The sequence below is a fragment of the Mytilus trossulus genome, chromosome 8, assembly GCF_036588685.1.
Source record: "Mytilus trossulus isolate FHL-02 chromosome 8, PNRI_Mtr1.1.1.hap1, whole genome shotgun sequence".
NCBI lineage: Eukaryota > Metazoa > Mollusca > Bivalvia > Mytilida > Mytilidae > Mytilus > Mytilus trossulus.
Window position 1 is genome coordinate 3695540 of NC_086380.1, and position 23016 is coordinate 3718555.

The 23016-nt window shown below is 32.1% G+C and overlaps 1 protein-coding gene across 11 annotated transcripts in view; it reads right to left on the reverse strand.

Moving 5' to 3' along the window:
• Nucleotides 1-18146, reverse strand: part of LOC134728137 (muscle M-line assembly protein unc-89-like) — a 158454-nt gene extending 140308 nt beyond the window's left edge. For 7 of the 11 annotated variants that reach the window (XM_063592587.1, XM_063592588.1, XM_063592581.1 and 4 more), the window contains exon 1: nt 18009-18146. In XM_063592587.1, coding sequence (XP_063448657.1) covers nt 18009-18059 — 51 coding nt within the window. In that variant the 5' untranslated portion in view covers nt 18060-18146. Of the gene's footprint in view, nt 1-10140; nt 10168-10703; nt 10852-18008 lie in introns of those variants that run through there. The other 4 variants (XM_063592583.1, XM_063592584.1, XM_063592590.1 and 1 more) reach the window with 3 other exon arrangements.
• Between the last annotated feature and the right edge of the window lie 4870 nt (nt 18147-23016).

Here is a 23016-nt window from a genome sequence, read left to right on the forward strand (position 1 = left end):
AAATATATACAATTCTCTTGGTTGGGGGTTTAATTTTTTTTATTCATTGAGTGTTTTAAAGATGTTTCAAACTTTCTAGATAACATTGAAATAAATGGGAGAAATAAATAGTTTTCTTGGGATTTAAATCTTGTAATAAACTAAATCACAACTTAGTAGGAGCATCTTCAAAGAATTGCCACACCACTTGTCTAGCAGAGTTGCAAAATCACTGACATAATCTGTCTTCATACATGGACGGATCCAGAACTTTTCCTAAGGGGGGCACGCTGATTGACCTAAGGGGGGGGGGCTCCAGTCATGCTTTAATGATTCCCTATATAATCAACCAAATTTTTCCCACAAAAGGTTGGGCCCGCCCCCCCCCCCCCCCTCCCCAGGGCTCCCTCTTAATCCCCCTATGTCATATCATATATAAATAAGAAAGATATGGTAATGTGTACCAATGAGACAACTCTCCATCCAAGTCACAATTTGTAAAAGTAAACCATTAAAGGTCAAAGTATCAGGTCCCCAACATGGAGCCTTGGCTTACTCCAAACATCAAGCATAATTATGTTCATTACAAAAGTTATTTAATAGTTGATCTTCATATGTAGTACTCATTTATATAACTCAGAACTAAGAGTATGCAATAAAGGTCTTAATACACTAATGAACAAGAAACTTAGTTGAAAATACTTATATATCAAATTATAGGGTAATTTCTAATCTTCTAAGATGTTCGGTAATAGATAGTGAGTCAATCATGCTTAAATAATTCTTGGAACATTAAAGCAAAGAAATATTTTATGGAATCACCACTTGTCTAACTATTAACCTTAAATATTCAATTAGATGGAAATTAACAAAATTGAACTAAATTTGTCCATTTGACCTTTTATGACCTGATAATAGCGAAATTGACCTAATTTTTAGATTTGATGTTTATCAAACAATTCAATTAGATGGAAATTAACAAAATTGTACTAAATTGGTCCTTATGACCTTTTAAGACCTGATAAAAGCAAATTGACCTGATTTTCTGTTTTGATTATTATCAAACAAAGCATAACCCCTTTGGGTCATCCAGGTGTCGATATCAACATTTACTGTGTAATATGTTTGGCTTTCATCATATTAGTAACATATCCCCAAGCTCTGATGGGGACCTCAAACAAGGTTATAATTGTATCTTCATGACAGAAACGAATACTTTTAGGCTTATAATGCGGAGAATAATTTCCAAAAATCTGAAATTTACACTTTTATATACAGGTTATACCCCTCAAGGATTTTGACCGTTCAATGCAATGAAGTGCAATGGCAAGATGTAGATATAATCTATAAATATAAAACTCCTCTGTCCTATAATATCATAATTTTCTGCATGAATTCATAATGGTGAAAGTTATTTAATTGATGGGGAATCATAGCTCATTGATTTCATTGGTTCATCCAACTATAAAATTTAGCATCCAAATATACATATATTTTTATTTTCAAGTCCAAATGTGTGAATATTAATACTATTAAAAACCCTCAAACAAACCACGCTTTCAAAAATCATAAAAGTCAGATACCCTCATTTTTCAAAGAACTAATGTCCATTTATATCACATCTTGTCTTATTGTGCTAAAAAATGTACTTGTCCCAGGTCTGAGACATGCACATATTTAAGTCTAAGGTAAGTCACCTAAAAAAAACTGTCAGGTCCGAAAACCAGAGCAAATTTTTCAAAAGATAGTTGTCACAATCTATCAGGGATAAAAAATAAAAGAAAAAAAATAGTGTTGTATTTTTTTTCTTGTAATACCGACCGATAACGCATTTTTATCTCACCCATTTCTTTTGGCCTTGCGCCAATATTTATATTGGAAACAATATCTTGTACAGTCCAAACTTTGAGATTGAGAAATGATGTGACACATCTCCAATACTATCAATGATTTTATTAATAAATATTGACCTGTTACTATCAAATGTTCCACTTGGTGTCATAAATTAATGAAAGTTTATCCACAAATACAAGAATAATTATCATTTATTGTCAATTAATAATCATTATCCTGATAAGATTGGGTAAAAAAATACGTCAGCAGTCACCCAAAACAAATAAAGTAAATTAATTAGACAATAATAATAGATCAAATCAGGGTTTTTTTATTGTCTTTTTTTTATCTCCTGCCTAAAATAGAAATCGAAAGGTATAGAGTTCAGGATGTGATGAGGGTGGTTTTTAACGACCTTGACTACAACAAGGGTTTTGCACAGTCAGTTTTCAGGATGCAATCATTCAATAATGAATATATTGTAAACAGTTAAAACATTTTGATTTGTATCTTTCAATTCCATTCATAAATTTCAAAAATTTGTGATGAAAATAACTGAGTTGAATCACAGGTTGATCAATAATAAAAAAAATCAGTGAATTTCGGTGAATTTAAATATGTGAAAAATACCATGTTAACTTTGTGAATTGGTAATTTATTGTCTTTTCTCTCCACTCCCAAATAGATATCAAAAGATATAGAGTGCAGGCTTTAAAAGTGAAATAATTATCTGTTGATCCCATTCATAAATTTCAAATATTTGAGATAAAAAATAATTGAGTTGAGATTTTTTAATATTTGAGAAATACATGTACCCTATAATAATACACCCTACACCTATCTTTATACTCCTAATTATAAAAAATGATATTTAAATTACCACATAAAATCATGGATATATACAGTGATTCATATTAACCCTTTAATAATTTTGGTATTAAAGAACTGTTAAGATTTCTTATATCTGATTAGATCATAAAATTAAAATATGAATTATAAATATAGCATTCCAGGGGTTTATCCATTCATAAGTTTAAATCTCACACATAGACTAACCATCTTCTAGAGGTGTGATCAACAGGACAAAGTGACTTTGGGGAAACATTGGTATAGAATATTTCCATTATATAGATACTATGGATATAAGTGTTGATTCTTGAAAAAGAACTCACAGTAGATGAATAGGTTGATGTCACAACAATGGTTAAATGCGATATCAGCCCATTTGTTACATAAAAGATTGAGCAGTCGACACTGGGCAGCTTATTGCACGAAATATAAAATTGATTTATTTTTGTTTACATTATGTCCAAACACAAATATTCCATGCATTTTCAGGATAACAAACCATTAAAAGAAATCTGGTTTAATGCTAGATCTATAATTAGTTTTAATGACTTTAACTTATACTATAATTCTGTAGTACCCCCCTCAACTTTTGATCTTTCTTAGAATTCCAAGTTTGTGCTATAATAAACGTGTTCTCATACTAGAGATCATATCTGGGAACCAGTACGTACACAAAACAAACAATTTATAAATACTTTATATTTATTATTTCCCAAAAAGAGGTGTCTGTGAAACAGCAGTATTTGCAAAGTGCATTGTTACCTTTAGCTATTGCTTGGTTTTTGTGTTGTTATGTTTATGCATGCTGTCTCATTGACCTAAGCTTTACATCACATCTCCTTTTAAATATATTAAAACTTAGTAGCTTTTCTCATCATTTACCTTATATATAATCAATATTTACGCCGCAGTTATTCATTTACAGTCACAAAACAAAGTATCACATTACTATAAAAATTTAATATCATCCCCATGTAACGGATAGAACATTTCCTTTCTCCTTATAAAACCAATGTGCCAGAACAGCAATTTCAATGAAGTTGAAATCGATTTATTTTATTTTTTAATTAATACTGTAACAATGCATTAAGCATTCTATTCCAAAATTTACCATAAAACTGATATTTTTTTCTTCCAATGGTAGAAATTATTTTTTTATTTCATACATTGTGAAGAATCTACAAAATCTCATGAAGCCTAATTGATTTCCTTTACCAGGGAGGTACTATATCAAAAGTGACTGACTTCCGTTAGATGGAGAGTTACAGTCATATTAATTAGGTATTTCAATACAAAAAAAACTTCTGTGTTCAAACATAAAATGTATGTAATACAGTACTTTTATCTAATTAAAAGTATAAATTTTTTATCTACTAACTTCAAAAGACCAAACCACTTATCATTTTAATTTGGTGTTTTTTTTTAAATAAACAGAACTCAATGATGAAAGACTCTACCTCTTAATTTAATAAAAATAATATACCAAAGATTCATGAAAATTGCTCAAAAGCATTTTTGAGTTATTGTACAAATCACTGGAATAACCTCCTCCCCTCTTATGAATAAAACCCCTTATTTGATAAAAACCATCCCCAAAGTTTCATGAAAACTGGTTAAAGCAATTTTTAGTTTTATTCCAACATGTTGACGACGGACAGACAGACAGACAAACAATGGATACCATATTATGTCCAGTAAACAGGCATATAAAAGCTATCAACATACTTAATGCTTCTCAACCTTTTTGCATAACACCCCAAATATCTTAATACAATGTGCTAGTATGCTTTTCTACATCACTAAACTTTTTTTTTTTGAAGTGGCATTATAAATTATATATTATATCTAATTAACACCTTAATATGGGCTATCACTGCAGCAGAAACAGTAGGAAATGTGTTCTTGTTTGCCATTCAATACAATTGTTTTTCCTATAGTCTACACAGCAGATTTTTGTCTTATAATTGTCCAGATTGCCATTACAATAAAAAAGATTCTTCAATCATGTCAGCAGATTGTGACCCTTGTTACCTGTTGCATCTGCCATACCAATAATTGGTAATAGGTTGCTATCAAGACCATCCACTTTTCATAGGTCAAGAACTATTATTGTTTTATATCCTATCAATAAAGAAGTCATTAAACACCTTGTTAATCAATAAAACTCTTACTAACATCCTTCAAACAGAAAGGTTGATGAGAAAGAATCAATTGGAAAAGATAAGCACAAAGTATAATGTCAGAGCAGCTATCTCAATAATTTACCTTCACACTTTGATGACAGATATTATATCCAAAAAAAAACAAGACCATTAAAGTCATGAAATCACTACTCTAAATAGCTCTGCTCAAAGCCATCCTTGCTACAGACTTGACTATCTAACTGTGTTTACACTCAAAGCAATGCTCAAAGACCATAGTACTAGACATCCTGACTATATATCTGACTACCTCTTAAATTTACCTGCTATGACTATGAGGGTTTCATTTGCTAAATCCACAATTAAGCATCATTTTAACTTATATCAAGTTTGCAATGTCAAATTGCTAAAGGTGTCTCCAAAAAAGATTATCAATATTTCACATTTGTCCAAAGAAAAATATCATATATAACTTCCAAAGATATAAATCCAAAATAATTATAAAACTGAAAAATTCACATCCACTGTATAGATTTAAGCAATGCAAAAATCATGTCAGTGCTGATTGATTTTCTTGGAAATTTTTATTCCATCTTCACACTTTTCTTAATTCCTTATAGAGGTTTCAGGTAAACATCAATTTTCCTACTCAATAATTAACCAACATACCTGTACATGTTAACTCTATGTAATTCAATTCCCAATCAACTTAATAAATGTCACTCCATCACCATCTTTGTTACAGGGTGTTAATGAAATTATTTTTTTCAATCATACATTATTGTAAGTGAGAATGTTACATGCAAACACAGTTTACGTATAAAATATTCACATTTTCGTAGTCCGTTGGGCTAATTTCAAGTCACGCTACAATTTTATTCTTTTCTAAGCTCTACAGTCAGGTATCTTGGTAATTAAAGGTAACAAATGAAGTTGAACATTTTAGGCGGGGGTCACCAGAGTTTAGATTTTATCATGGATGGTTTACAGATAAATGTCCACTATATTCCGCCTGGCTGGACAAACTAAATTATCTCCCATTGTCCGATTGGTCGGAAGGTGATAAAGATTACAAGTGATTCATAACACATTAATTAGATTTTTAGTCAATTCAAAAAATATTAAATTAAAGTTTATTAAAATTGTGACTTTTAAACAGTATCATACTATGACCATTGTCAATATTGAAGTTAGATTACAACAGGCTTGTTTGGTTTGTTATTTAAACCAGTAAACAAAGAGAACAAAACTTTCAGTGACTTTAACAATTGACATGATAGAAAAACCAATGAAGAGAGCAAATACAATCATTTATAGTCTTTTATAACCTACTATCATATAGGGTTTGCTCATTGTTGAAGACAGTACAGTAGCCTATAGTAGCTTACATCAAAGTCATTTGATTTATTGTGGAAAGCTGTCTTAATGGCTATCATCCAAGACATCTCTTTACATTTAAAATACATATATGTCATGAAGAAAAATTTCCCAAAAATGCAAATAAAATTGAGAATGGAAATGGGGAAATTGTGCCAAAGAGACAACAACCCTACCATAGAAAAAACAACAGCGGAAGGTCATCAACAGGTCTTCAATGTAACGAGAAATTCCCGCACCCGGAGGCGTCCTTCAGCTGGCCCCTAAACAAATATATATACTAGTTCAGTGAATGCCATACTAAACTCCAAAATTGAACACAAGAAACTAAAATTAAAAATAATACAAGACTAACAAAGGCTAGAGGTTCCTGACTTGGGACAGGCTCAAAAATGCGGTGGGGTTAAACATGTTTATGAGATCTTAACCCTCCCCTATACCTCTAGCCAACGTAGAAAAGTAAACGCATCACAATAAGTACTGGTACACCATTAGTACTAATTAAGGTCCATCATCAAGATTAGATGAATTATTTTTTTTCACTTTTTGTGAATAAAAATTTTGAAAATGCGTTTTCAAACTCTTAACATAAAAAAAATTGAAATAGAGGATTGCAAATATGAATTGAGTGTAAATGCCAACTATACAACAACACAAAATATGGTTTCCAAAAAGTTCACATGACAATAGTGATTATACTAAATGACAGCTGCTTTTAAAATATGTCCAACAAGACAAAGAGAAAGAATTTAAATGTTGGTGTAATAAGCAATAAATCAAATTTATATACACCATCTGCAGTATTTGAAGCAAAGGTATATACTATTACTCAGGCCATTATTTTATCACATTTTGTATAGGTAAAAAAAAATCAGTTTGAATGGAAGGTCTAGAAATGTGTCCTAAATAAAGTTAACTTTTAAGAACACACAGAAAAAGTGTTAAATTTTAAATTTGGAATGTTCAGTTTTCAACAATGCTGAAGTGGGGCAAGACAAACTGTGACTAAATAAATGCCGATGACAACAGAAATAATACTCTTTTGAAAACTAGAGGCTCTAAAGAGCCTGTGTCGCTCACCTTGGTCTATGTGCATATTAAACAAAGGACACAAATGGATTCATGACAAAATTGTATTTTGGTGATGGTGATGTGTTTGAAGTTCTTACTTTACTGAACGATTTTGCTTCTTACAAATATATCTATCATGAACTTTGCCCATTAGTAACAGAGAACTATATTTGGTAAAAATTTACATAAATTTACCAAATTAATGAAAATTGTTAAAAATTGACTATAAAGGGCAATAACTCTTTAAGGGGTCAATTGACCATTTAGGTCATGTTGACTTATTTGTAGATCTTACTTTGCTGAACATTATTGCTGTTTACAGTTTATCGCTATCTATAATAGTATTCAAGATAACCAAAAACGGCAAAATTTCTTTAAAAATTACCAATTGGAGAGCAGCAACCCAACAACCAGTTGTCCAATTCATCTGAAAAATTCAGGGCAGATAGATATTGACTTGATTAACAATTTAACTTCTTGTCAGATTTGCTCTAGATGCTTTGGTTTCATAGTTATAAGCAAAAACCTGCATTTTACCCCTATGTTCTATTTTTAGCCGTGGCGGCCATCTTGGTTGAATGGCCAGGTCATCGGACACATTTTTCAAACTAGATACCCCAAAGATGATTGTGGCCTAGTAGTTTCAGTGGAGATTTTGTAAAAGATTACTTAGATTTATGAAAAATGGTTAAAGATTGACTATAAAGGGCAATAACTCCTAAAGGGGTCAACTGACCATTTTGGTCATGTTGACTTATTTGTAGATCTTACTTTGCTGAACATTATTGCTGTTTACAATTTATCTCTATCTATAATAATATTCAAGATAATAACCAAAAACAGCAAAATTTCCTCAAAATTACCAATTCAGGGGCAGCAACCCAACAACCGATTGACCGATTCATCTGAAAATTTCAGGGCAGATAGATCTTGACCTGATAAACATTTTTATCTCATGTCAGATTTCCTCAAAATGCTTTGGTTTTTGAGTTATAAGCCAAAAACTGCATTTTACCCCTATGTTCTATTTTTAGCGGTGGCGGCCATCTTGGTTAGTTGACCAGGTCACGCCACACATTTTTTAAACTAGATACCCCAAAGATGATTGTGGCCAAGTTTGGATTAATTTGGCCAAGTAGTTTCAGAGGAGAAGATTTTTGTAAAAGATTACTTTAATTTACGAAAAATTGTTAAAAATTGACTATAAAGGGCAATAACTCCTAAACAGGTCAACTGACCATTTTGGTCATGTTGACTTATTTGTAGATCTTACTTTGCTGAACATTATTGCTGTTTACAGTTTATCTCTATCTATAATAATATTCAAGATAATAACCAAAAACAGCAAAATTTCCTCAAAATTACCAATTCAGGGGCAGCAACCCAACAACCGATTGACCGATTCATCTGAAAATTTTAGGGCAGATAGATCTTGACCTGATAAACATTTTTATCCCATGTCAGATTTCCTCAAAATGCTTTGGTTTTTGAGTTATAAGCCAAAAACTGCATTTTACCCCTTTGTTCTATTTTTAGCCGTGGCGGCCATCTTGGTTGGTTGACCAGGTCACGCCACACATTTTTTAAACTAGATACCCCAAAGATGATTGTGGCTAAGTTTGGATTAATTTGGCCAAGTGGATTAATTTGGCCAGGTAGTTTCAGAGGAGAAGATTTTTGTAAAAGATTACTTTAATTAACGAAAAATGGTTAAAAATTGACTATAAAGGGCAATAACTCCTAAACGGGTCAACTGACCATTTTGGTCGTGTTGACTTATTTGTAGATCTTACTTTGCTGAACATTATTGCTGTTTACAGTTTATCTCTAACTATAATAATATTCAAGATAATAACCAAAAACAGCAAAATTTCTTTAAAAATTACCAATTCAGGGGCAGCAACCCAACAACCGATTGACCGATTCATCTGAAAATTGCAGGGCAGATAGATCTTGACCTGATAAACATTTTTACCCCATGTCAGATTTGCTCTAAATGCTTTGGTTTTTGAGTTATAAGCCAAAAACTGCATTTTACCCCTATGTTCTATTTTTAGCCGTGGCGGCCATCTTGGTTGGTTGACCGGGTCACGCCACACATTTTTTAAACTAGATACCCCAATGATGATTGTGGCCAAGTTTAGTTTGATTTGGCCCAGTAGTTTCAGAGGAGAAGATTTTTGTAAAAGTTAACGACGACGGACGACGACGGACGACGGACGACGGACGCCAAGTGATGAGAAAAGCTCACCTTGGCCCTTCGGGCCAGGTGAGCTAAAAATGAAACAGATTATGCTAATTTTGAGCAACAAAAATGTCCTTCCCACAATGTCATGTGCACAAACATTAACTAAGATAAAAAAAAATATATGGGTTCAAATTTTTTAGAAATTAATTATGAGGATTAAAAAAGAAATTGATTCATTAGTTTTTAATAAATCTATAAAAGAAATTTATAACTAGAAAAACTGAAGCTGACACATAGATCACATTTAACTCAATCAATCAATTTATGTTTTGATTTTAGTTTTAATTCTTCCAAACTCAAAATTCAGCCGACATTTAATTTTTTAGTATGAACTAAATTTATGATGGACCTAAAGTCAGTATTGTGAAAAATTATCCTTCAGTGGATGGTTTACCACACATTTAAATGTTCAATGAAATACAAATTTTCTAAAGTCTTGTATGCACTAAAGCAATTTCATGAAATAAACAAATAACCACAAAAATGCAGTTCTTCTTCAATCAATGAAAATTGGTACCCAACAAAAATAAATGAATTCACAGTAGTATATCAATTTTAGCCACAATCAAAGCAATAAGATATCAAATATAATTGAAATACAATTACTGCATATCAAAGTACAAAATAAAAATAAGACAATACCTCTTCATCCATTTGAATATCATAAAGTATGTAAATTCAATTTAAAATCCAGATTTTGCTGTAACACATTTTAGTCCTTAGTAAGACTATAGTACAAAATGTTATCCACTTTATCTACAGTACTATAATAGTCCATCTTAAACTTAGTATATAGTGTATTGGACTTATCTATATCTTGGACACCTATGATCAGGTACACGAACCCAGCTTAGTCATAATATCACACCAATCAAAAAGATGCTTGATTAAGAAAAATATTACCACAATCCCCCCCCAGACAAAGATGATGACAGAAGAACATTAGATCTTACACTTGTTATCAAATTTTACTACGATACATATAAATTAATAATATACACTTGCCTATGGTCATTTGTTTTATCGTAAATAATAATATAACAATGTCAAAAATTATTAAAACATACTACCTGACAAAAAAGCCGTAGGTTTTGTCCTTAAGATGCAGTCATTCCACATTTATTTTGAAATTTCAATTTTGTTTAATTGTTTAAGTGTAAAAAAAAACAAAAATAACAATGTCAAGAAATATTAAAATACACTACCTGACAAATAAACAGCAGGTAAAATTCTTCCTTAAGATGCAGTTATTCCATCTATTTTGAAGTTTCGAATGTATATCCTTTGAAGTTAATTCAACACTAATTAACACGTAATAATACTTATATCGTAAAACAAAAAGCGACTTGTCAAGACAAACAAAACATAGGTAATTATACAGGTAAACATCAAGTTAAAGCTTGTGTCTTTAACACTTTCCGTCCTTTTGTTGTTTTTAAATGGTAATTTATCTAATATCATAGTATGTATATACGCGTCAAATGAAGCATGTAAACTCAAAATTTAACAACCGACTCGCTCAACTGAAACTGGGCAAATCGGCAGACCATTGTAAAAATTAACCCATACATCATGATGCTATCTAACTAACAATTCACAGTAGACTGTGATATTCAAATGAGATTATAGGAGTTAAGTGTTTTATACTTATAAGTATATACTAAGACCGTTAATGACGACAAACCACCCTCAACTTTGAAGTTCGAGATTTCGTAACTTCTACTATTACAATTCATCGACTTTCATATCCTTTTTTACTAGAATGAAAAGTTGTAATTATGCCAAATAAAAATGAAATTTTAAACCATTTAAATATTTAACCTATAAAATATTGAAAATTTGATGCTAGGTATGTAATCGTCCTCTTGCCTTACAATACGGAATGATTTCATTTTGATTGCTTTGATCATCTCTATAATAACAAGGTTTTCTGATACTTAAGCTTGTACTCTTCAGGTGAATGACATCAAAATATTACCTGGGTATTGAACAACATCCTAAGTATATATTAGATAAGCACAAGGGTGCAAAATATTACCTGGGTATAGAACAAGATCCTAAAGTATATTAGATAATCACAGGGGTGTAATAAAATTGAGAATGGAAATTGGGAATGTGTCAAAGAGACAACAACCAGACTAAAGAGCAGAAAACAGACAAAAGGCCACCGATTGTTCTTCAACACAGCAAGAAAATCACGCACCCAGCGGCAGGCTTCAGCTGGCCCTGTTACAAAAATATGTATTAGTTCAGCGATAATTGATGAAAGCAGAGACGATACCATAATCCACAAATATGGACAATGTTCTGTTATTTTGAAAAGGGCTGTATACGCCATACGGTCAAAAATGGCAAATTCAGGAAAACTGGTGAATGAATTTAAACTTTCATGCATGCTATTCACTCCCCCTAAAAAGAAAAAATATTTTGAACTAATTTAAATATAAACTTAAAGAAAATAATCCTTAGTTGTTAAAATACACCTTTTAAAAAAATATATATATTTCTAACAACATTCTTAGTCAATAATTTTTGGTACTTTCTGAACTAAAATATTTAAAGAATGTCAAATCCATCTTTTTATTCTACATGAATCAGGTTTGAAAAGGACTGTTTGCTATACAAATCTTTGATTAGTGAAGCAACTTTGCTTAAAGCCAAGTTAATTAGTATTGAAAAGTCATCGTGACCACTTTGTTTCTCAAACAGTACTTATATAAATACATGTAAATGACTGTTACAACTTGGAATGTTTGCTATCTAGCTTATTAAATATGCTAGTTTGTCGATAACATCAACATATCTTACCTTTAATACATACTATGTAAAATTTGTCTTATGTAACGATGTTTAAATAGCATAATATTATGTGAACATGGGTCTAGGTGTATTAAGAATTCAGTCCCATCAATATAGACCCCTGGGAAAGCATTTCTTTGTTGTGGTACATGGCTTAGAGGCTAAAAGCAACCTAGATATTTACTTAAAAGTTCAGAGGCTAACCCCTTTTACATACATGTATCTAACTGTACAAATATGAATTTAATCAACTATACAATACGATTCACCCATCAAATCAAAGAAATATTACCAGTATTCATTTTTTTACTACAATTTTATTAATGGTTAATGGCAAAATTTTAAACATGTCATAAAATAAATATTTTCTTTGATGGTTAATATTCATAAATTGTTGGTTAATGAAACTGAGAATTATAAAATGTTGAAATTAAAATTGATGAATTGTGTGTCAACTGGGAAATTATAGTCTCAGTCTGATGAAAAAAAACACTATTGCAATCAAATATTTATTAATTCTAAATGCAAAACAGGGATAAACATACATTTACACAAGAGTTTAATATCTTTTAAGGCATTATTCTGGTCTATTTGCAAAAATTTACATTTATAAACTTCTAAATGATTGTATTTCTTTTCTGTAGAATTTTAAAATACAAAAGTCATGAAATGTCTTTATTTCTTTGTTTGTTTAAGCATAATTGACTAATAACATGTTTGAAGCAATTTTCAGCACTTAATTAATTCTTGCAGTCAAATGTTATTGGGGGTGGTGACACGCCAAAAGGCTTGAAGAGAACCATAACATTTAGTAGGAGTCAAATGCACCCATACTGCATGCTGGGTTAAACATGGAAATGTGACAGGCTCTCGATTTTAGAATATATTTTTTTTCATTAATTTCAATATTTACAAAACCAAAGAATTTTTTTAATGGGCATCATTTTTCTTTAATTGCCTTTCATTTGGCATATATCGATTTCAATCAACTTATTAAGCCTAATTTTCAAGATCTATATTTGCAAAGCTAGTATTCTCAGTCTTATTCTAAGCCAATGCCCATCAAACATAAGACTTATCATCATGCTGTTTAGGGCACCTGCTTTACATATCTAGTTTTAATCTTATTTTCAAAATACAGCTGCAAGATAACAAACAACTCTATATAAGATATTGGATATTAATTTTCAAAATTTGCTCCCAAGAAAGCAAATATATGATAACAGGGCTCGACATTACCGTTTGTCCGATTGTCCGGGACAAGTGGAAATAGGTGTCGGGCAAGTAGATTCATCATACTACTTGTCCGATGGGACAAGTGAAAAAATCGATGTCAGATGTCAATAGATCAAATTCAAGACTTATACATTACTAAACATATGAATGATTGTTTTATTGATCATACAAAATGAAATAAATATTCATTGATTGAACCAGAGACATATAAACTTGTATATTATGTCTCTGATTAAACGTATTTGAACATGCTGGCAGCCATTGACCAGGGGAAAATAAGTAAGGGAAAGGAAACCAAATGTAAATGTTTCTTCTTTAATAGTATAAGCCTCTTGAATTAGGAGCACCTCCATATGCATGATATGGAGTTTTCCTTAACTTTAAAATTTTAAATTAAAGTCTGTATTATTTGATTTTGCTTTTAGGCATAACATTAAATTAAAAAAGGTATTATTTAATAAGATCTATATGTTAAAATAATAAGCTAAGATGGAAAAATTAGATAAAATCTAAAAAGGCAGATTTTTTACTAAAATGTTTTATGTACTTCATGATCATATATCAATGTATGTAAAAATCAAGACAAATTGTAAAATCTTGTTTTGCACCATCAATAAATTAAAAAGGTTTATTTGCAAACAAGGTGCCAGGTATATTTAAACCATACCACCACTTCAGAATGAATATAGGTCCACTAATAGGAGAACCTAGTGGTATGGGAAGAGATATAATTTAATGAACGACACATGATAGTGACAATGTGTTAGAGAGCTCAGTCTTGCAAATAAGCCTTCAGTCTGAAATAATAAAATGAATTTTGATGTAGTATTCATATAACATAACAAAATGCTCCCTTTATTGATCTTTATTAGGTACAACCAAAGGGCAAGTGTTATTATTGCATATAACATGTATAATCAATATGGAGAATTTTCAATTATAAATTTGGACAAGTGAGTTATGAGTTCGGACAAGTTGATTTTCTTGCAACTTGTCCGAAGGGACAAGTGAGAAAAAATGATAATGTAGAGGCCTGTGATACTTGATAATACCTAACATTCATATAATCTAAAACCGCAAAAACCTGCTGATGTTGAAAATGTGACTAGCACATCCTTTTTACATTTTTTAATTCAAAAATTTACTAACTACTACTCCCTCAAATTCATTGAAATCAACGTTTTTGGGATATGGGATTCAAAATTTTATTTTCTACCAATTTTCAGTGTTCTTACTTGGCATCTATTAATTTTCAAATAATAAAGCCCTAATTTTTTAAGGTCTGTATTTTTCTATAATCATGCATAATTAAATATCAAATCTAGTCTCAAACTATAAATAGTTGTACATTGTACTGTCATAAATTTCAATCTTTTCAAAAAGCATTGTGATTTACCAATCATTTTGCAAGAAGAAAGTCTGTTCTCTGTCTTTTTCTAATACAAATGTACTAAATAAGCTCTTCAAATAAAATAACAGGTGTATGCTGAAATATCCTAAATGGTTTCTAAAAAGAACAACATAAGCCTACCTCCACATTTTTTACATCAGAATCCATTCAGAAAAAAAAGGACTCGAAACAAATCAACACATTTAAAAGACTGTTTTTTATCATTGAGTTTCTTGTTGTAAATTTTAATTTTCTTTTCATAAAATTTATTGGAATTATCTTATTGTGTGCCATATATAAAATCATAAATAAAGAGCCTACTTGATAATATGTATATCTTGACAAAATATTTCAGTTAATAAAACTTTCATTGTCATTATTGTGGTGGGGCTGAATAAATATTGCTTCCAGAAGATTTATATACTTGTCAAGGTAACTTGAAAATTCTTTATAAACTCATAGTTCCTGTTGCATTTGGTTATCAGTCAAAAAACGAGTCACATAGGTAGAAATGTCTGTGGCAACAATATACCGGAATACACTCTGACAGGGTCTGATCCAATGTAAAAAGGTATCCCAGAACGTTATACATTCCTGTTTAAACCGAACCTCTTCAGGGCTTACGATTTTGTTCGGTTTTGGCAGATGTTCGAATTTATCACGTTTACAATGCACATTATTTAATATGACAGTGTTGACGAATATGTTCGATTTATACAGGTTTTAGGTTAATACAGGATTGCGTTTAGTCGAGTTTCACTGTATATGGGCAGCACATCCAACATATGATATGAATATATTAAGTGTGTAGGACCTGGGACTATTGGAGGACACAATCCCTTGTTTCTAAAAACTCTTTGAATAAAAGTTACTTCTTTTATAATTTCAAATGAAAGAAATTTTCAGGAATATTTTTCCAATTGAAAAATAACACAATTTTTGTTCTTGACAGAATAGTTTACCATGCAGGTAGGCATCACAGCAAAGTATTTAAAACACACTTCAAGAGGTCAAAATAATGTGGACTAGTCTCATCATCAGGTTTTGGCAGAGACATATATATACATATGTGTATATATGTCTCTGGTTTTGGTAATCCCTTTTTTGACTTACAAATTTTGAATGTCCCTTGGTATCTATCTATCTATCTATCTATCTGAATATCTTCTGCCAATTAAGGCACACCTCCTGGTACCCGGAGTACGGTGTATGATAAATGTTATACAGAATATCCTCCACCAATATTTACAGTAGATCCATAAGAATTATTTACACTGATAAAAGTTCTTTATCCACACATAAAACACATATGTATGATTTAAAATCTAAAATTTATATTTTAAAATTAAATTTTAGATATATATTGCTTAGAGGTGATCTGACAACACTATTGAAATGATTAATGTTTAATGCCACCTTTTCGACTCTTCTTCTTAGGTATAATGTTCAGTAATTCATATCGCTTATGGTGCAATTTATATATAAGATGCCTACACAATGGTTCTAAATGAATGTTAATGTCATTAGTAAGCTCTAAATGTGCTGAGGTGATACAATAGGCATAAGGATTCACTACGACAGTAAGAAGATCTATTTCTACGGATAGACTATGTTTGGCAAACAGCAAGCTACAAGTGTTGGTGATCTTTTCAACAATATCTCTACGTATATATTCAAGCCGGGCACAGCCTAGCAGAAAATGAGCAAGTGTCTCTTCACTACATTTGCATAGCATACAGACAGCATCTATTTTGTTTTGATTAAAGGCGGCTCTATTTGTTTGGAGAATGTAGCCGCCTTTAATTTTCTAATTCTTTTGAAAATTGTAAGATCTGAGACTGCTTTAACACGTATTAGTAGATAGATATATAACACGTGTTAATGTAACAAAATATTTGTTCCGGCGTGACATTTGTTCCGCCGGAACAAATTTCATATAAAATATGTTCCACCGGAACTTATGTCACAGAAAATATGTTCCAGCACTATAAAATTTGTTCCGGAACTAATTTTTTAAACAAGTGTGAAATAAGTTCCGGGACAAAAATTACAGCTCCATGAGTTTTGTTCCAATACTAAAATTTAAAAGAAAAGGTGAAATAAGTTCCTGAGATATTAGTTTTGAACAAAGGTATTTTATAGAAATCAATGAAAATGTTCTGCTCAACTGTGACCTATTTCACAGAAAATAAGTTCTGTGTTTGCATGCATTTGCAATTGAATGCATGACTGTAGGATGGAGATAAGAAATAAAAGCGATGATAATGTATCATAATTTGTATCTATGTTTTATCCTTTATGTGATATTCGACCTCCTTGTTTCCTGTTGATCTGTCATGATCTCTGTCATGGGTGTTCTTATCATACATGTGCTTAGCTAGGGTCATTGCAGTTTTTAAAGAGTGTGTCTTTTGTTTCTTTGTCTTTTAAAATAATTGATCAGTCACTTTGTCCTTTTTTAAAAAGTACAAATGTTCATCTTTAACTATGATACCTTTTTTTGGGGAATGACTTTTATTATTATTTTTTATTCTACTCTTTCCTGGTTCATAATTGTCATTTTTAGTATTACTAATTGAGTATGTTATTTAACTTTTGCTGTAATTCCACATGATCCAAATTGGATGTTTACACTTTTTATTTATTAAATTATCAATATAATACAGACTAAATACATTTTTTTATTAATGACTTTAAACTGACTGATGACAAGTGCTCAGTATATAAGATAACTTGTTAAACCAGTGGAACATATTTCATAGACAAGGAACTTATTTCACCAGGTGAGGAACAAATCTCACAAATCCAGAACTTATTTCACCAGGTAAGGAACAAATCTCACAAACATGGAACTTATTTCACTAGGTCAGGAACAAATTTTACCAACCTAGAACTTATCTCACCAGGTAAAGTGTGGAACTTATTTCATATAGATGGAACAAATTATATAGAAATTGTCTGTGTAAAAAGTTCTCCCAGAACAAATTACCTGTGAAATTAGGTCCACTGGAACTTTTTTCACAGGAACAAATTTTGGCTCACATTAACGTAGTCTCAAACAATATATTTTGTGAAATGTTCTTACCATGTCTTTTAGTGTTGCTTCATCTTTCCCTCTAAATTTCTTCAGTTCCATTTCAAAAGTGAAAGTAACGTGCTACCTAAACAACGGTGTGATGATCCCGCGTACCTTCGGTGTGTTCGATACGCACAGAGACAAGAAGACACTAAAATACGGGAAAATGCCTCCGGTAGTGTTTTACGACAGGTTTCCAATAAAAACGTTCATTGAATATAATTGTCGGCTACTTGAAGTACACGATGTTATACACCTTTTTTTACTCCTCGGATTAATCAATATGACAATTGTTTAATTATAAAAAGTCAATCAAAAGGCTGTACGAAAGATATTTCGTCTACGGAACCACATTGTCACACATAACCGTTACGTGTTTTATGATATCATAAACAAATCTATTGATCTATCATATATTTATCAATCAATGGAATTCTTTAGCTCTATGGTATCATAAACCCTGAGACTTGTTAAACATAGACTCTATTATGAATATTTAATTCAGTGTCAATATATTTTTAATTGATCCAATTATTGAAGCAGATCATTTCTTTATAGTATTAATGCAAAATAGCTTTGTGGTATAATAAGCTTATATCATTATTACCAATGCAGTGCTGACCATTTAGTGCACGGATATAGTTGGTTATGTACGAACCAAAAAAATCTTAAATGTCATAAAATTTTAATAAAATATAACATGCAGACTTTATTAATGGAGAAGACGTAATTTTTCAATCAGTTTAATTGAGGTCTGCAGCTGACTGGTAGTCCTTTGGTAATTAAAGTTTCATTGTCATTTTGTTAAGTTTCTTTTGTTACGTATTCTAACATCGGACTCAGTCTTCTTATAAACTGAGTTTTGCTGTGCGTATTGGCATTGGTGTCTGTTTGTTTATCAGTTATCCATAGGTTAAAAGTACAGAAGCCAACTGTATCCCAACTCCTGGTGCGGAATTTTCTCGCTGTCGAGTTAAAATAAAAACCGATGATTGATGACCTTGGGCTGTCTACTCACGGTTTGGTCGGGTTTACTCTGTTTGACACGTTCCCCATCTTCAGTCTCATTTTTGATTGAAATGAATCAGCTAATCAAAGCCACTTGGCTCTGAAAACAAAAGTCATATACTAGTATACTGAATATAATATATGAACAAAATCTTAGACCAGCAACTGTGATTTAGAGGCTACCGGCAGAGACATATATACAAGACTTTACATGTCTCTGTAGCCTTGCTACACGACAAACAATTCGTATGCACTGACATAAGTATAAATTCAAGACTTGGCTAAAGTAAAACCTCTGTGGCTGCCTTTTCGTCAAAACATTCGTATGATTTTTTTCTTCCCCATAACCATTTCTGTATAATTTCATTCATGATGTTGGATCTGTCTTTGGTCCGCTTATATGCCTGCCAAGTTGTCTCTATGTACAATTTTTTAACTTCAAATTTGAAAAAAAAAAAAAATTATTAAGTAATTATGCCCCACATACGATAGTAGAGATGCATTATGTTTTCTGGTCTGTACGTCCGTTCGTCCGTCTGCATGTCTGTTCGTTCGTCCGTGGTTCCGCTGTACAGTTCGTCCCGCATCAGGTTAAAGTTTTTGGTACAGGTAGTACTTAATGAAGTTGAAGTCCAATCAACTTGAACTTAATATACATGTTCCCTATGATATGATCTTTCTAATTTTAATGCCAAATAAGAGTTTTTATCCCAATTTCACGGTCCACTGAACATAGAAAATGATAATGCGAGTGGGGCATCCGTGTACTGGGGACACAAGTCATTCTTGTTTTTATCATAATTCATTAACAGTTGTTTAACTTCTGTCCTATCATTAGAGCTACAGATGATAATTGTCTTATACTATACTATAATGAGGCGAGTAACATTCACGAGGATGCTGTATGAACTCCTTTTCACTATAGAAGCTCACTTTGTATGATAGAGAGGAAAAAATAGCTCAAATCGTAATGATATGAAGGAGAAGAATCAATTGCAAAGGAAGGGGACAATCCATGCCAGAGGCGGATTAAGGGGAGGCCCAGGGGGCCCGGGCCCCCCTTTTTGGTAAAAAATTTGGTTGCTTATATAGGGATTCACTGAAGCGTGACTGGAGCGGGTCCCCTCTTAGGTCAGTCAGCGGGCCCCCACTTATGAAAATTCCTGGATCCGCCACTGCATGCCATTCCATTTAAACCATCTAAATTATTTGTTGGACCAAATTCAATTTATGGACTACAGGAGTTTGTTACTATTTGCCTTGTTTACTATCCAATCATTAAAATAAAAATCAAAATAAACAAGTAACCTTTAAAACGTGATTGTTTTTCTCGAGCTTATAGTAGCAATATCCTTTGTGTGAACTACAAAATCGGGAAGGAGGTAGCGACGAAGGTCACGTAAGAAAGTTATAAACCCGAAGATCTTCAAAAAGATTTTTCAATGGATATATATTAGTCAGAAGTAAATGAGGATTTGTTCCAACAGGAAAAGTTATTATGACATTGTTTATAACAAAATTTCCAGTGGAACTTCTGTTAGGCGGAACAATTATACGTTGACACTAGTCAGCCTTACAATTCATTGTCAAAAAATAATAGTAGCTATACGGCTTGGATGGATTGTGATCAACCACAACCAAAAATAAGCAAGCTAACCCTGCCACGATCACCGAGACACCTATTGCATTGCACACTGATGTCACGGCTGGGTACTCTTTCGAAAAAGAACCGGCGAATGCCGCTACAAGGGAACACTCGCAGCCGCAAAGTGGAAAGGGATTTATATAAGTTATTACTGAGAATGGAAATAGGGAATGTGTCAAAAAGACAACAAACCGACCATAGTAAGGGCAACAGCCGAAGGCCACCAATGGGTCTTCAATCCAGCTAGAAACGCCCGCACCCGGAGGTGTAGTTTAACTGGCACCTAAACAAACATGTATACTAGGTCAGTGATAATGAACGTCATACAGTATAAAACTCCAAAATATACACCATATATATATATACTACAATTAAAAATGCATACAAGACTAACAAAGGTTAGAAGCTCCTGACTTGGGACAGGCGCAAAAATGTGGCAGGGTTAAACATGTTTTTACCCTCCTGGCCGTATTGAGCACTACATTTTGGAACTTTTGGTCCTCGGTGTTCTTCGGCTTTGTACTTGTTTTGGCTTTCGAACTTTCGTCACTGGTTAGTCTTGTGTGGACGTATTAAATTTTAGACCTGGTACCATTTGTGCTATTTTTCGTGTTTCTCTTTCTTATATGTTTTTCCATTTATTTGTATTATAGTCCTGTCATGTAATGTTGTCATTTTAATGTTATATTTAACATTGCCATAAAAGTGGGAGGTTTGGCATGCCACAAAACCAGGTTCAACACACCTTTTTTTCTTTAAATGTCCTGTACCAAGTCGTGAAAATGGCCATTAATTTGTATATCATAGTTCGTTTCTGTGTGTGTTACATTTCAAGTAATGTTGTGTTTCTGTTGTGTCGTAGTTTTCCTTTTATATTTGAAGTGTTTCCCTCAGTTTTGGTTTTAACCCGGATTTGGTTTTTTTTCTCTCAATCGTTTTATGAATTTCAAACAGCGGTATACTACTGTTGCCTTTATTTTTAATTTTATCTTCTCAACCCTCCCCCTTTACCTCTAGCCAATAAAGAAAAACAAGCGCACGACAGTATAACTCAGTTTAAGGTTTATGTACCCTTCTGTAGCCATTTTTGTACGAACTTTTCAAACTTTAATTATATCAAAACTACAGATATAATTAATAATAGAAATAGGCCATTTAGTACATATTCCAAGGGGAAACTTGATGCAAACCATTATTTTTTACTATTCCATTTCATTTAATAGAAAAAGAGGACTTTGTGGCAAATAAATCAAGATTTTTATAGAAAATCCACAGCCTTTATCCTTGTACTCTCATATTTGGCAATTTGATGACTGGTAGATATAGGATTATTGCATACAGTGCTAGCATTGATTTCCTTAAAACAAGTTTATAAATGTAGTTATTGGTTAAAACAGATATAAATATGGCAAAAATCAAATACACCTTTTAGGGTGCGCTCGACTTTAGTGACTCAGCACGAGGTGTTTTGGAATTTACAGGTTCCTTAAAACTTTTTGTAAAAAATAAACACTAGCACATCATAGAAAATCGAGTGAGTAATTTATGTTTCAGATTTTATAACAAAAATCTCTGTATTAAAGGCTGTGGATTTTCTATAAAAATCTTGATTTGTTTGCCACAAAGTCTTCTTTTTCTATCAAATGCAATGAAACAGTAAAAAATAATGCTTTTACAGTTTCCCCTTGGAATATGTACTAAATGGCCTATCTCTATTATTCATTATACATGTATCTGTAGTTTTGATACAATTGAGATTTGAAAAGTTCGTACAAAAATGGCTACAGAAGGGTGAGGGGGAGGACAGGGGGATACCCTTCTCCCTTCTCCCACCCCTCTTCTCCTGTCTCCTACCCCCGTTCTCCTTTCTCCCATTAGAATAAAACATCTCCTTTTGAGATGATTTTTTCTTGAAATATTAGATAATTTTTTAAAAGGAGAGATATTTTATTTTTTCTCCTTTCTCCAACTTTTTCTCCTTTCTCCCAGCCTTCCTCTCCTTTCTCCTACCCCCTTTCTCCTTTCTCCCACCCCTTTCTCCTTTCTCCTACCCCTTTCTCCCTGTCTCCCTTACCCCTGTCCTCCCTCTCAAGGGTACATAAACCTTAAGAGACGTCCGAGTCCGATGTCAGAAGAGGTAACAAAAGAAAATAAACCAAATGACAATAATACTTAAATAACTAAACAACAGACTCATGCTAGCTCGGACTCCAGACCTCAATTAAACTGATATAAAAGTAAGTTATGTCTTCATCATATACAGACACACTCCCTCCCGTTATTGATTCAACATTATATACCATCATAAAATATATGAGAAGAACATAACCCGTGTCATGTCGCGACGTGTTTATGTTGCTTTTT